The sequence below is a fragment of the Tiliqua scincoides genome, chromosome 5 (assembly GCF_035046505.1).
Source record: "Tiliqua scincoides isolate rTilSci1 chromosome 5, rTilSci1.hap2, whole genome shotgun sequence".
NCBI classification, from domain to species: domain Eukaryota; kingdom Metazoa; phylum Chordata; class Lepidosauria; order Squamata; family Scincidae; genus Tiliqua; species Tiliqua scincoides.
The window spans coordinates 127,567,750-127,582,949 of record NC_089825.1 but is presented as its reverse complement, the minus strand read 5'-3'; the positions used below and the strand labels follow the sequence as shown (position 1 = coordinate 127,582,949).

Here is a 15,200-nt window from a genome sequence, read left to right as displayed (position 1 = left end):
AGCTGAAATGTCTGCGTGACTTCCTCTTTGCCGACGATGCAGCTGTCACTACCCACTCTGCCAAAGATCTCCAGCAGCTCATGGATCGTTTTAGCAAGGCCTGCCAAGATTTTGGACTGACAATCAGCCTGAAGAAAACACAGGTCATGGTTCAGGATGTGGACTCACCTCCCTGCATTACAATCTCTGAGCATGAACTGGAGGTTGTCCATGACTTTGTGTACCTTGGCTCAACGATCTCCGACACTCATTCTCTCGATGCCGAGCTAAACAGGCGCATCGGTAAAGCAGCTACCACGTTTTCCAGACTCACAAAGAGAGTCTGGTCCAACAAGAAGCTGACGGAACATACCAAGATCCAGGTCTACAGAGCTTGCGTCCTGAGTACACTTCTGTACTGCAGCGAGTCATGGACTCTTCGCCCACAACAGGAGAGGAAACTGAGCGCTTTCCACATGCGCTGCCTCCGACGCATCCTCGGCATCACCTGGCAGGACAAAGTTCCAAACAACACAGTCCTGGAACGTGCTGGAATCCCTAGCATGTATTCACTGCTGAAACAGAGACGCCTGCGTTGGCTTGGTCATGTCGTGAGAATGGATGATGGCCGGATCCCAAAGGATCTCCTCTATGGAGAACTTGTGCAAGGAAAGCGCCCTACAGGTAGACCACAGCTGCGATACAAGGACATCTGCAAGAGGGATCTGAAGGCCTTAGGGATGGACCTCAACAAGTGGGAAACCCTGGCCTCTGAGCGGCCCGCTTGGAGGCAGGCTGTGCAGCATGGCCTTTCCCAGTTTGAAGAGACACTTTGCCAACAGTCTGAGGCTAAGAGGCAAAGAAGGAAGGCCCATAGCCAGGGAGACAGACCAGGGACAGACTGCACTTGCTCCCGGTGTGGAAGGGATTGTCACTCCCGGATTGGCCTTTTCAGCCACACTAGACGCTGTGCCAGAACCACCTTTCAGAGCGCGATACCATAGTCTTTCGAGACTGAAGGTTGCCAATACAATTCTGGGACAGAGGCTGGAATGCCAACTGACCACTTACGTAAGTTTCCCACAAGAACCTTTTTCAATGTATTGCAGTGGTCAAAAATGAGCAGAGCGGGAGACACCTGACCCTTCCTCTCAAGGCATCTGTGACAGCAGAGCTAGGTGTGTGTGTGGGGGGGGGGGAGGCTTTTACACCAGATCTGTAGAACCTTCAGGGTTTATACTGCTTCATTCCCACCTGGTGATGCTGTGTGTGAAACAGCTTGGAATATCGCACTGATCTGTTTTCCCGGAATACCATCATGGCAGCAGGCACTGAAATGTGGGTTCTTCTCTTGAAGTTTGGTGTGTCAGTGGCATACACCATACCCATAAATTTTTGGCACCCTCAGGACAAAATTTTTTTCAGTAGTACTCTATTATTATTATTATTATTATTATTATTATTATTATTATTATTATTATTATTATTAGCCACAGCTATTAGCCACAGAAGAAGCACAGAAGTGAACTTTTACTGAACTTTGTGTGTAACACACACACACACACACACACTTTGTAAGTTTGTATAAATAATCACACCAACAAACAATGGAAAGATAAATTTAAAAGAAATATTTTCTTCTTGAAAAAGAACTTTAGAGAACTTTTTAAACTGAGTCCACAAGAGAAGTACATTTATTGGTACGATTACATATACTAAGTTGTGTATAAATATACAAACTTACAAAGTTCTTCAGGTTCTGAAATTCAAGTTCTGAAATAAAGTTCTGAATTACTGAACATAATTTTGTCTATTTCTAAAACCAGGAGGTTGCATGTACCCATCATGGTCTGTAGCCTGTGATGGACTTTTCCTCCAGAAATCTGTCTTTTAAAGGCTTCTAGGCCAGATGCCAGCACCACATCCTGTGGTGAGGAGTTGCACAGAAATTATCATGGGAACAGCGCACAGAGGCCATTTCTGAAACATTGCTCTCTGGTGTCTCTAACACATCTGGCTGTCTTTTTTGCGCTCTGTTGGCGTTTGACCGGCTCTGGATATCTTCCTCTGCAGCGTCTGCTCCACACCCTGCACTCACCACATCTGTTGCATTTAGGCATTCTAGCCTGTTCTGTCCTGGCTCTGATTATCTGGGGTTGTTTTTTGGCAGAAAACTTTCTGCTCAGTATATGTTTGTGGCTGAATGTTTGCAGGTCCAGGACAAGTTTTCAGAGTCTAGCGGGTGCTGAGAAACCAAAAAGCAATGAAGAGAGAGGGTGACTCGATGTCATAACCACAGAAGAGAATAAGGCACCCCCAAATGTAGGACATTCAAGAAAAAAGTAGGACATGACAAAATAAAAGCTAAAAACACTCATATATAGATTTCATGTGGTTGATTTAAGCACTATATCGCTTAACAAATTTAAAATTAATTACATATGTGTGTTGGCATCCTTCAGTCTTGGAAGACTATGGTGTCACGCTCTGAATGGTGGTTCTGGAACAGAGTGTCCTCTCCAGTGCGCGAAGCCTGGGTAAAGTAGGTATGGAGGATAGGCTGTTTCCCATGTAGCAAATCCCCCTTCTCCACGTCGCTGAAATGGTCCAATGGAAAGGCAGATGCCAATACGGTTGGTTCCAGCGGCGTCGCAGGAGTTGCCAGAACATGACTGTGTTCAGCCATGAACTGCCTCAGGGACTCTGGCTCCCGATTTTGCCTCGAGGTTGACTCCTGAAGCCTTTTCCATAACTGGATGTAGCCACAAGGCAGTGGAGGTTTGGGATCAGAGTTTTCCTTCTCTGAGATGAGCTGCCTTCCCAGGCTGACGAGTCCCATCTACCCGGTAATTACATATAATTTCTTACATATCATTTATTAATTACAAGAAGGCTCTGCGCTGCCTGCTCACAGGGAATAGAAGGACATTTAAGTTCTTTTCCAGGGCACAAGGCTGAAAAAGAGGCCATGTCCTGGAAAAGAGGGCACCTGGTCACTCTGTGAAAAGAGAGATTCGCTAAGCATGTGCAGAGTGACTTTCTTCCCCCCCCCTTTGGAAGAAGGTAAAGACTTTGCAAATTGGAGTGCAATGCAGTGGTGTAGCTCAGTATTTTCAAACTGTGGGTTGTAACCTACTAAGTGGGTCGTGAGCCAATTTCAGGTGGGTCCCCATTCATTTCAATGTTTTATTTTTAATCTATTAGACTTGATGCTCCCATGGTATGTGACTGCATTTGGGGAAATGTTACAGATTTGTACTTTTAACAGGCTACTATGTGTATGCTTTTAACAATGATACTCAATAGGGCTTACTCCTGGGAAAGCGTGAATAGGATTGCAACCTAGAATTGTTAAAATTTTTCCTGCTAGATGATGTCACCTCTGGTCATGACATCACTTACTGTGGGTCCTGACAGATTCTTGATACCAATATGCCCAGCTCACAATATGGAAATATCCCAAGATGCCCAGTTCACCCATAAGGCTCTTCTCTGACCAAAAGCCAGCATCTAAAATCCCTCTTAGAGAACAGGCTAACTGTGGTATACGTTCACAAGGGTAAACAGAAAGTCATAAACAAGAGCCATAAACAAATAAAAGGGATGCATAGAGTACCAGATCCTTTGTAACGGATATCTCTGTAAACAAATTGCCCATGCGTATAGAATTGCCCTCCTGAACATCCTGAGGATCAAGATGTTGATCTGATAACCAAGCCAAATGTTTGTGGGACTGTTGGTCTGTTATTTTTCCCATGCTTGCCATGGATGTGTTTTGCTCTCTTTGGGTGCTCTTTTGTCCCCCCCTCCCCTACCTAGACTACCCTATAAAACCAGCATCACTGTAATTGTTCGGAGTCTCTCCACGTGTGTGTGTGTGTGTGTGTGTGTGTGTGTGTGTGTGTGTGTGTGGAGGGTCCCGTTTGCAAACGAGAGTAAACGTAAGAAGTCCTTTGAATTCTCCTGTCGCCTGTTTGATAGCCTCTCCAAAATCCAAAGAATCGTGTGTGTGTGTTCATTCGGGAACATTCTCATTCAAAAAAGCGGGTCCTGTTGCTAAAAGTTCGAGAACCACTGGTGTAGTTAATGAAAGTGTAGCCCAGTATTGTGTGCAAAATGATGCAAAGTGACGTCACAGCCAGACTTTTGAAAAAGTGGGGCAGTGGCATAGCTAAGACAGCTACTACCGGGGGTCAAAGAAGATTTTGTGGCCCCCCATGACAAAATCAAGTTTAATTTATTAAGTAACAGCCCAGTCTGATTCACACTTTCCTGGGAGTAAGCCCCATTGACTTAAATGGGACTTACTTCTGAGTAGACAGGCTTAGGGTTGGGCTCTAAGTAAGTAAAGAAAGAAAAGATGCAAGGGAGGGCACCAGGATGAGGTCTCTTGTTATCTGGTGTGCTCCTTGGGGCATTTGGTGGGCCACTGTGAGATACAGGAAGCTGGACTAGATGGTCCTATGGCCTGAGCCAGTGGGGCTGTTCTTATGTTCTTAACTACAATTCCCAGGAGGCCTTGCAGGTCTCTTGTTATCTGGTGTGCTCCCTGGGGCATTTGGTGGGCCGCTGTGAGATACAGGAAGCTGGACTAGATGGGCCTGTGGCCTGATCCAGTGGGGCTGTTCTTATGTTCTTAACTACAATTCCCAGGAAGCCTTGCAGGTCTCTTGTTATCTGGTGTGCTCCCGGGGGCATTTGGTGGGCCGCTGTGAGATACAGGAAGCTGGACTAGATGGGCCTGTGGCCTGATCCAGCGGGGTTGTTCTTATGTTCTTAACTACAATTCTCAGGAGGCCTTGCAGGTCTCTTGTTATCTTGTGTGCTCCCTGGGGCATTTGGTGGGCCGCTGTGAGATACAGGAAGCTGGACTAGATGGGCCTGTGGCCTGATCCAGCGGGGTTGTTCTTATGTTCTTAACTACAATTCCCAGGAGGCCTTGCAGGTCTCTTGTTATCTTGTGTGCTCCTTGGGGCATTTGGTGGGCCGCTGTGAGATACAGGAAGCTGAACTAGATGGGCCTGTGGCCTGATCCAGCGGGGTTGTTCTTATGTTCTTAACTACAATTCCCAGGAAGCCTTGCAGGTCTCTTGTTATCTGGTGTGCTCCCTGGGGCATTTGGTGGGCCGCTGTGAGATACAGGAAGCTGGACTAGATGGGCCTGTGGCCTGATCCAGCGGGGTTGTTCTTATGTTCTTAACTACAATTCCCAGGAGGCCTTGCAGGTCTCTTGTTATCTTGTGTGCTCCTTGGGGCATTTGGTGGGCCGCTGTGAGATACAGGAAGCTGAACTAGATGGGCCTGTGGCCTGATCCAGCGGGGTTGTTCTTATGTTCTTAACTACAATTCTCAGGAGGCCTTGCAGGTCTCTTGTTATCTTGTGTGCTCCTTGGGGCATTTGGTGGGCCGCTGTGAGATACAGGAAGCTGGACTAGATGGGCCTGTGGCCTGATCCAGCGGGGTTGTTCTTATGTTCTTAACTACAATTCTCAGGAGGCCTTGCAGGTCTCTTGTTATCTTGTGTGCTCCCTGGGGCATTTGGTGGGCCGCTGTGAGATACAGGAAGCTGGACTAGATGGGCCTGTGGCCTGATCCAGCGGGGTTGTTCTTATGTTCTTAACTACAATTCTCAGGAGGCCTTGCAGGTCTCTTGTTATCTGGTGTGCTCCCTGGGGCATTTGGTGGGCTGCTGTGAGATACAGGAAGCTGGACTAGATGGGCCTGTGGCCTGATCCAGCGGGGTTGTTCTTATGTTCTTAACTACAATTCCCAGGAGGCCTTGCAGGTCTCTTGTTATCTTGTGTGCTCCCTGGGGCATTTGGTGGGCCGCTGTGAGATACAGGAAGCTGGACTAGATGGGCCTGTGGCCTGATCCAGCGGGGTTGTTCTTATGTTCTTAACTACAATTCTCAGGAGGCCTTGCAGGTCTCTTGTTATCTGGTGTGCTCCCTGGGGCATTTGGTGGGCTGCTGTGAGATACAGGAAGCTGGACTAGATGGGCCTCTGGCCTGATCCAGCCGGGCTCTTCTTATGTTCTTATGTAAAAAGGTTTTCTGGTTAATTGGCCATAACTTTTGATAGAGTACAGATATTCCAACGGGGTTTGTTTTGTTGCATTCAGCATGAAATTTCCTTTCCACGGATATGTCACACGATGGTGTTATTCGTGCACACCAAGGTTTTCACAATTTGGGCCACTCGTGTCAAGCTGAGCTTGTTGCCCCCTAAAGCCTGTTGGCCACCCCCTGCACCCCCCTTAGCTACGCCACCGGTGCTGGCAGCTGCGTGGCTCCTGGCACTGACGCTGCCAGCCTGCGCTTCCCGGATGGTGCAACCCCGGCTTGCCTCCTGGAGGGGGGTCAGCTGCTGGGGGGGGCGGGGAGAGAGGCAGGCAGGGAGAGAGCCCCACGTGATTTCTAGGAAAGGGAGCGCAGGCGAGGAGAAATGGCTGGGGGGAGTGGCGAGCCGGGCGAAGGGGGCGGGCAGCGCAGCGCAGAGCAGGAGGATCGCCCGCAGCCCAGCCCAGCCCAGCGCAGCCCGGCCGCGCCCCCTCTCCTGCCTCCGAGCCGCAGCAGCCCAGCGCAGCCGCCACTGGAAGCTGCCCGGGCTCCGCACCAGCGCCAGCTGCATCCAGACCGCCGCCGCTCCGCCAGGTCCGTGCGCCTCCCGCCCCGCCGCCCCTCCTGCCCCCGATCCGCCCTGCTGTGGCGCGATCAGCCCGAGCCCCCTTCTCCAAGCCGGGCGCTCCAGCCTTCTGCCCCCGGCTTGACTTCGCTGCCTTCCCCCGCTGGATGCGCTGGCTTGGGGGGGCCGGGCTTCAGAGCCTGTGCCCAGCTGGGGAAGGACCCTTGCCAGGCTCTGCCAAGACCCTGGGTCACTGCATGGATGGGGGGTGCCGGGGTCTGACTCTGCAAAGACCCCAACCATGGCGTAGCTAGAGGGGGGGCAAAGCACTAAGTTTTGCAGGGCGTGCAAGCGGACCCTCCCCGGAGGGGGGAGCAAATAAATTCCTGTTTTGCACCCCCCCTCCTAGAATGGCTGCGAAGGGGAAGCGTCGCTTGGACGACGCGGGGAGGCTCCCTGTAAAACTTAATGCTTTGCCCCCCCTCTAGCTACGCCACTGACCCCAACAGCACCAGGACCCCCTGCTGCCACTCTTGCGGGGCTGCCTCCCCCCCATATGGGGGGACCTTGGCTCAGGGGAGTCGCAGCCCACCTCTTTCCTTGTCTGCCTTCTCCCCCTCCTGCCTTTTGTGCAGTTGGGTCAAAGCCCCACCTCCTCTTAAGGGCTGCCAACTGGGGTGAAGTTGCTGTTCCTGGAGACTTCTGTTTGTTGTCGTCCCCCCCCCCCCCCCACTGACATGTCCTGTTGACATTCCTCTGAGAAGAACTAGGAGGGCTTCCGGGAGCCACTGGGAGACTATGGCTCAGGGTGCTGCTTCCTGGGTGCTCCAGGCCAGTCCTGGAGGGTGGCCCAAACCACTGCCTCTTTAGCCCCCATGCTAGAGCTGAGGCTTCTGACCCCTCTGCCGGATGTCTCCCTCTTCATGGCAATCTAGATCCTCCAGCCTTTCCTGGATCTTTAGCCCTGCTTCCTCCACCCTTTTCTGAACAGCCCTCCAGGCGTCCCTTCTCCCACTGCTTCTCCTGACTGTACCTGTATTCTGAGCCCCTCTCCAGCTCCTTTGTCATACCCAGTGGCATAGCTAGAGGGGGTGCAAAGCCCTAAGTTTTGCAGGCACCTGGACCAGCTGTGCAAGCAGCTCCCCTCCCCTACAGAGCCCTTCTGGGCAGTGGGAGCAAAACACTGCCTCCAAAGGGGAGGGGGAGAGGTCACTTGCACGGTGCATTCAGGCACCTGCAGAACTTAGTGCTTTGCACCCCCTTTAGCTATGCCACTGGTCATACCTTGCATACCTGCTGGCCTGCCCTTTGGATTGTTGCAACCACCCATCTGATTCTCCCCACATTCCGACCCTCCCAATTGACTCATCTGCCTGCTCATCCCTTACTCTTTTCTCTTGTCACTTTCGGATAAGACTTCAGCGTCAGATCTTCAGAAATTTTAGAAAGGTATAGAAGTTATTTCAGTGGCTCCCAAACTTTTCAGCACTGGGACCCACTTTTTAAAATGACACTTTATCAGGACCCACCTAGCTTTACAAGCCTAAAAGGAAAAAAAAAGTGTTTCACTTTACCAGCTTCTCAAGCTTCTGTTTTTATCCTTTGTACTTTAGTGGGGAAGGGGGGGAGGAAATGCCTTCTGGAGTGTTTATTGGCTTCCACACTCATTGGATCAGGACCATTCTGGTAGTCTTGTGAGCAAACAAGCGCATGTGGCTCAGTTTCGCTTTCCATAGAGCCCAATACATTTTCCTTGACATGGGGGGGAGACTTCCTTCTCGAGAATTTGTTGGGGCCTGCGTTCATTGGATCAGTACCATTCTGGCCCTAAAGACTTCTGCTGTCTGAGTTATGAATATCTAGGGCTGTGGCTATAATGGGGATTAGGCAGCAGTGCTCCTCCCCCCCCTCAAGCAGCCAGTTGTTTAACCCTTGATGCACTGAGCCTAATCTGCCTTGTCAGTTTTGTGACCCATCAAAAATTGGGTCACAACCCCCACTGGTGGGTGATAACTCACAGTTTAGGAACTGTTGCATTATTTAATTTAAACATGCTGGCATTTGAAATTCCGACTCCAAATTAAAGTCAATGTCATTCAACGTGGCCTCTGTTTCTCTTGTCCAATCCTTACTACGTCCCTGAGTCTCAAATTTGGCGAGAGTTGACTTAGATCTGCTGATCTTGCTTTGATGATGTATCCCGTAGCGTGTACAAACTGCAGTAGGGTATCCATTTTGCTGTTGGGTTTGCCTTGCAAAGTGCCGGTAAAATGCTTCAAATATTAAAAATGATTTGTCATTCATCAAAAAATGACGGACGGATTGGACGACCTTCTGGGCCCCTTCTAACTCTGTGATTCTATGATTCTATGATTCTGTGATTCTATGGCCACCTTTAATTGGTTTGTTGAATACCATTCTTCCTGAAGGCATCTCAGGTTTGCGAGTAGCTGTTGTTTCTAACTGCATTTCAGACTTCCTTTAATTCCCATATGAGCTCCCATACTGTGATCCCCTTTTCCCTCTGCTGAATTCTCTCTCTTCCTCCCCCAGCAAGGATGGCAACACCCAGGCGGGGTGTGCGATCCACCCGGAAGCTGCGTGACTGGATTGTGGAACAGGTGGAGAGCGGGAAATACCCCGGGCTGGTCTGGGATGATCCTCCAGCCAAGACCATGGTCCGCATTCCCTGGAAGCATGCTGGAAAGCAGGACTTCCGCCACGAAGAGGATGCCGGTTTCTTCAAGGTAAGATGCCCGCTTGCTATACTGTGGGGCAGGATTTCTGTAAATTCTTCTTATACCCTGAACTGTTTTTGCAAACTTGCAATGTCATTTGTGCAGTCCTTTAAATACAACCAGAAGTCCCGCACTTCTAGGTTTGCAAAATCCGCCTGACAGAGAATGATAAGGAAGTGGATGATCGGTTTTCCACTAGTTTTTAGCAAGCGGGAAGCACACTTGGGTCCTGGCTGTGGTGAAGATTGATCAGGTCCAACATTTCTTCTCAGGCCTGGGCCATCTTTAAGAACAAGTACAAACAAGGAGAGCCCCTGGACCCTGCCACGTGGAAGACACGTATGCGCTGCGCCTTGACCAAGAGTCCTGAGTTCGAGGAGGTGCCAAAGCGCTCCCGGCTGGACCTCACAGAGCCTTACAAGGTGTACCGCCTGGTCCCAGGAGCGGAGCAGCATGTCGGTGAGGAACTGACCCTCCAGATTGCCCAGAATCTCTGTGCCTTCCTTAGAAAGTCTCTGTTGACTCAGTCTGTTTCCCAGAGGGAAATCCCCAAACAAAGGCCTGCATTTGAGCCCTGCCCTTCGTTACTCCCTTCAGCTTTCCACTCAGTTCCCACAACCAAATGGAGGGGTTTGGCTTATTTGGGGCTCGAGTACTAGAAATCACGATGGCCGTTTATTGGCAGCAAGAGTTAGTTCTGAAATTTGGGCATCTCTGATTGCGCTGGGCACAGCACAGAAGTTTGGGCTTCCTGTCACCCCTGCCAAAGAATGTTACTTGGTGAGAAACTGAGAATTCTCTATTGGAGATCCCTACTTGTTTGTGGAGTCTTATTTATCTTGGTACAGAATTTAGCTGCGTGTGTTGATTGCATGGAAGACGCAGCCACTGTGCCCTCTAAGGCAGCAATTCACAAGCTTTTTTCATCTCATGGCACTGATGAGATGCTAAATCTGTCAAGGCGCATTATCAGTTATTGACAATTGACAAGGCACTCTGCACTGCCGGTGGGGGGGGCTCACATCTCCCAGTGGTCCTACTAATAAATCATTGTCCTTCAAACTCCTGCAGCACATCTGCCAACCACTGGTTGAAAACAGCTCCTCTAAGGGGTCCACACTTGAGTATGGACCCCTTCTACAGCAGGGCGGCATTACGACTTCTTGTGATGCCACCTCCAGACATTCAGCAATGACATCATCACGGAACGTCCAGGTTGCTGTGCGCCTTAGAAGGAATGTTGGGCGCAGCTCAAGCTACGCCTAAGAGACCCCCCCCCCTTCCCCATTTGCCTTCTTCCTAGGGAAACCACCTAAGGCACAGAAGTCCAAGAAGCAGAAATGTTCCATCATGTCCTTGGGGAAAGAGAGTGGAAGTCTTCCGGTAAGTGTCTCCCAGGTGCTCGTCTACCTTTGCAGGCCGAGTCCTGCCAGCAACAGTGATGTGACTTCCTACTCGTGCGAGGGCTTTTATTTTGTCATAGGAACCAGCCAGAGCAAAAGTACCCTCAGTAAATAAATGCATCCCTTTAAGGCTGGCTGACTTAAAATTTTTCTTTACTAATGGGGCCAGCCAATTTGGTAGTTTAATCAACCAAGTAAAGAAAAACCATACCCCTGCAGTTCAGCAAATTAAGCTGGGAAAGCTCAGTCCATCTTACTGTGGACTTACTATGTATAGTAGTATATGTATAGTATCCCTTACTATGCTGGATTTTGGACTATGCGTTTGATAGCAGCATTGGGGAGGGAATGAAGGGTGTACACCTCAGGGAAATGTTTGTCACTGGCCTGGAGCTGACTTTTGCACAACAGTGGAATGAAATGTGCACAGAGACCCTAATATCTCTTCTTGCCCTCCAGGAATGGAGCTCTGGGTCGAACGCTTCGACTGAAAGCCATGCACCTGCCTCTTCCACCTACTACCCTGGGGAGGGTAGCCCTCGGCTTGGTGAAACAGGTGGGGGAATTGAGATCTCCCTGTAAGTCATGGTTGCATTAACATGGGCAAAGGAGTGTAGCCTGTGGTCCTCCTGGTTGGCCCCCCCCCCCTGAAGCAAAGGGTCCTACTTCTGAACAAGCCACACATGGGGTAGCTTGCCCGCACTGTCTCCACAAAGAAGGTCTGCTTTTAGTGAAGCCACAGGAAGCTATCCCAGAGTTCTGTTCTGTATTCCAGGGAGGAAATAGTTTTTCTCCCTGATAGGCAGAAGGAACAGAGCTGAAACAGATGCTGGAGTCTGCTTTAACCACTCTCACTGTGAGGATGGAATGGGGTGCCTTCAGGGTTTTGGGAACCAAAGCAGATGAACAGAGCTGGGCGCAGAGAGTAAGGGCTCACTGGGATATGTAGCTTTACCTCCATGTATTGCTATCCTTTTGTTCTTCAGTAGCAGCAGGCTGGCTAGAAAGCAGAGTATGCGCAGTGTAATTTCTGTTGTTCCACAGACAGCTGTTGCTATGGTCTCCCAAGAATTCTGGGATTGGCAGTGTAGCTTTTGGATTGGCTTGGATTTCCCCCCTCCCGCCTTGGATCTCTTTGCAGATGAATGGGAGGCAAGATTAGGGGAGCCCTCTCATTCTCATTGGCACTTTCTTGGGGGGTAGAGCCCTGCCTGGAGTTAAGTTCAGTTTACTACATGGGGGAATTGCCACGACCAGTGCTTCTCAACCAGTGATATGGGTACCACCAGTGGTATTTGAGGTGGTGACTGATGGTACTCGTGGGACTCCTTGCACCCGGCAGCGAGACCAGGAATGCAACACAACAAACAGCAGTAGAAGGCTTGGCTTGGCGGGCAGAGCTCCAACGTGCTTTTCTGTGTTCGAAAAAACTGTCCTGTCCACCTTGAGCCTCTTACCGGTGTTTGTATCTGGCCTCCCAACTCAGAAGTAACTGGTCAAGATGTTATCGCCGGTTACAGCTGGTGGTACTTTGAATAGGTGGACCATGTGAAGTGGTATGGTGGAGGACAAACGTTGAGAAACATTGGCCAAGACCCAATCCCATATCAAAAGGGTCTCTGGTAGATCTGGGGAACAGGTGTTTGCAGAAGGGTTTGGGAATGGAAGTGTGGCTATTGAGGGAGACTGTAAACACTCTTCCCTGTGTCTTTTGTTTCCCTCTTGCCACATCAGCGCCTGAAGTGATCACTCTCCTTTTGAACATCGAGACTCCACTAGCAGTGACCTCTGTGGAGACAGGAACAGGTGAGATCACAGAGCAGGCATCCATCCCTAGAAGGGCCTCCAGAGGACAAGAAGGAGCTTTCTTTGTAATCGGTGCAATACCTTAGCTTAAAAGAGCCACTGGCTAGAAAGGGACTGAATTGCCTCTCCTTTATTTCTAGGAGACTTCTCCATTCGGCTGTCCATCTTCTACAGTGGGGAGCTGGTCGAGACTGTCTGGCTCCCCGAGGGTGACTGCCTGATTACCTCTAAGGCTGCTCCACCAGGAGCAACAACTAACATGCGCCGTGTGCTGCTGCCACACTCGAACAAAGTCGGCAACTCTACGAAGCAGAAAGCCACTTGCCAGTTGCTGCAGGAGCTGGAGAAAGGGGTGATGGTTGCCAGTAACCCTGAAGGGATATTCATCCAGGTCAGGGGCAAAACCAACATCTATTGGCGGGGACCCAGCGGATCCACGCCACCTGGCAAGCTGGAGAATAACACCTTCTTCCAGTTGTTCAGCACCAAGACATTCCAAGGAGGTGGGTGTCTGCCCATGTACTGAGTGCACTTTGTCCAAACAAACCACCCGTTTGCATACAGCGCTGGGTTGAGGAAAGCTGTTGTCCCTCTCAAATGGGACAGCTGCTTGTTGGAACACTGTGATGTTCATTTCAGACCAGTAAATGAGTCGTCCTAGTACTAACCCTTCACGTTCTCTGCCCACAGAACTAGAGAAGTACCAACTGAACCTAGCCCCTCACCCTGAGCACCAGGTTACCCTGTGTTTGGGGGAGGAAATGGGGGTCACCGATAGCCTGGACAGCAAACTCATCATCGTGCAGGTGAGATTCGTGATGGGCAAGTATGGCTAAGGCAGAGGTGAGGAAGCCCGGTGCGCTCTGAGAGCCTGCTACGGCTAGGCAGGAGCACATTATGCGCAGGCGACGGCTTGTCAGTGACCAGCCTTGACAAAGACAGGAAGATTTTCAGAGCCGAGTGCTGAAGTGGCTTGTGGATTTGCAGGCTGAGAGCATTAGGCTGTCGCATGTGGTAGATAGAAGCAGAAAAATATTACGTGGATGTTCAGAAAGAAATGCATTATCGGCTGGCAGAATTCAGGACAAAGCACATGAGAGATGTTAGTAATGGGGCAACGTTGTACTGTATCGGGACAGAAATGCATTGTGGGTAAGGGGTAGTACAAGGCTCATGCTCAAAATTGAGAATCATGGCAGAAGCGCATTGTGGGAGGCAGCATAGAAATGTTTTTTAAGCAGGGTTCTGGGTGAGCTTTAGCTATAGACTGAGGCCAAGGTAGGCTGTGTAATGACATTAGAGATGGACTGTGGGGAGTGGTGGAGAGTATTGTGCAGTTACAGAAGCTTCTGCTTGAGAGGTCACGAGATTTCTGTGTTTTCCCACCCTCAGATAGAGCAAATCTTTGCCCGCCGGCTGCGCTCTTCCTGCAACCTCCCTATAGAAGAAGTGGCCCCCTGCCTGGATTCCACCTTGGCCACTCCCTTGCAGTGGACTGTAGCTGCCACAAATACCTGCTGAAATAAGCGTGTTCGTCTTGCCTCGGAAACTGGGGGCTCTCTGTTCCTGAGCAATGTGGACTGGGGTGAAACAGCACCTGTATTGTACACTGACCTTGTGGCAGCACTTTGTGGGTCTCTGTCTGGCCTGATTGCTGCTCATTTTGTCCGTTCCCCATCTAGGGATTGCATTTCTTGCCTTCCCTGTAGGTGCACCTGAAAGCTTCTTCTGTTGCCAATGAGCTCGTCATGCCCACGATTTAGAAACTTGAGGAACACTAGAGTGGGACCAAGCGATGGCACTCAGGGTGATTCTTTCCTGCACACCCGCCTGTATCCTGAGACTGGAGGGGGGCTGCCATTAATAGTAGCAGCAGGAAGCCCTCCTCCCACTTTCCTATTAAGCACCTTTCTAGACTTTAAGATGAAGGGATGGTGAAAGGTCTTTTCAGATTTCCTCCTTGTTTACAAAAGAACAGCCTGAACCTCCTTGACTTTCATGCCTCCTCTCTTCTCAACCTTCTTGCACTTTATTGTTTTCTAGACAGAAATCTATTGTGTCTCTCTTCTGTGTGTAGTGGGACTTGTTCCTTTTTAAATACAGTACTGTAATAAAGTTTTATTGATATGGATGTCAGACTCTGTGCCTGATGTGTTTAAGCTTGAACAAGTGTGAATATACACGCAGAATGAATGGTGTTCATTGTAAATGAGATCTGACTTCTGGTCTGAGTGAGATGCAATCACTTAAGAACATAAGAACAGCCCCACTGGATCAGTCCATAGGCCCATCTAGTCCAGATTCCTGAATCTCACAGCAGCCCACCAAATGCCCCAGGGAGCACACCAGATCACAAGAGACCTGCATCCTGGTGCCCTCTCTTACATTGGCATTCTAACATAGCCCATTTCTAAAATCAGGAGGTTGCACATACACATCATGGCTTGTAACCCATAAGTAAGGTAATGGCTTGTAACCCATTTGGTAAGATTCCTGAGTTTCTGCTTTTAAGATACTTATTTTAAAGATTTATATCCTGCTTCATTCTCAAGGTGGCAACAATGTATAATGTTAAAATACAAAAATGCCACCTTGGGTATTTACCTTGGCATAGAAAAGGCAGGTAAATACCCAATACAATAAATTTGTT

At 49.7% G+C, this 15,200-nt stretch overlaps 1 protein-coding gene across 2 annotated transcripts; it reads left to right on the top strand.

Annotated features, from left to right (window-relative positions):
* The first annotated feature begins 6,497 nt into the window (after positions 1-6,497).
* Positions 6,498-14,681, top strand: IRF9 (interferon regulatory factor 9). 2 transcript variants are annotated; one of them, XM_066628118.1, is made up of 9 exons: positions 6,498-6,632; positions 9,161-9,350; positions 9,614-9,800; positions 10,645-10,724; positions 11,204-11,300; positions 12,479-12,550; positions 12,691-13,053; positions 13,241-13,356; positions 13,943-14,681. In XM_066628118.1, the coding sequence occupies exons 2-9, from the start codon at positions 9,162-9,164 to the stop codon at positions 14,069-14,071; spliced, it is 1,233 nt and encodes a 410-aa protein (XP_066484215.1). In that variant the 5' UTR covers positions 6,498-6,632; position 9,161; the 3' UTR covers positions 14,072-14,681. The 2 variants fall into 2 exon arrangements, with proteins under 2 accessions (XP_066484215.1, XP_066484214.1); XM_066628117.1 differs by having other exon boundaries at positions 9,157-9,350.
* Positions 14,682-15,200: the final 519 nt, after the last annotated feature.

Excerpts from the sequence above, each read along its gene's own strand:
- IRF9 (XM_066628118.1), top strand. The coding sequence starts at position 9,162 with ATGGCAACACCCAGGCGGGGTGTGCGATCCACCCGGAAGCTGCGTGAC. Across the intron at positions 9,801-10,644 it reads AGGAGCGGAGCAGCATGTCG|GGAAACCACCTAAGGCACAG; the intron begins GTGAGGAACTGA and ends CCTTCTTCCTAG. Across the intron at positions 12,551-12,690 it reads CTCTGTGGAGACAGGAACAG|GAGACTTCTCCATTCGGCTG; the intron begins GTGAGATCACAG and ends CTTTATTTCTAG.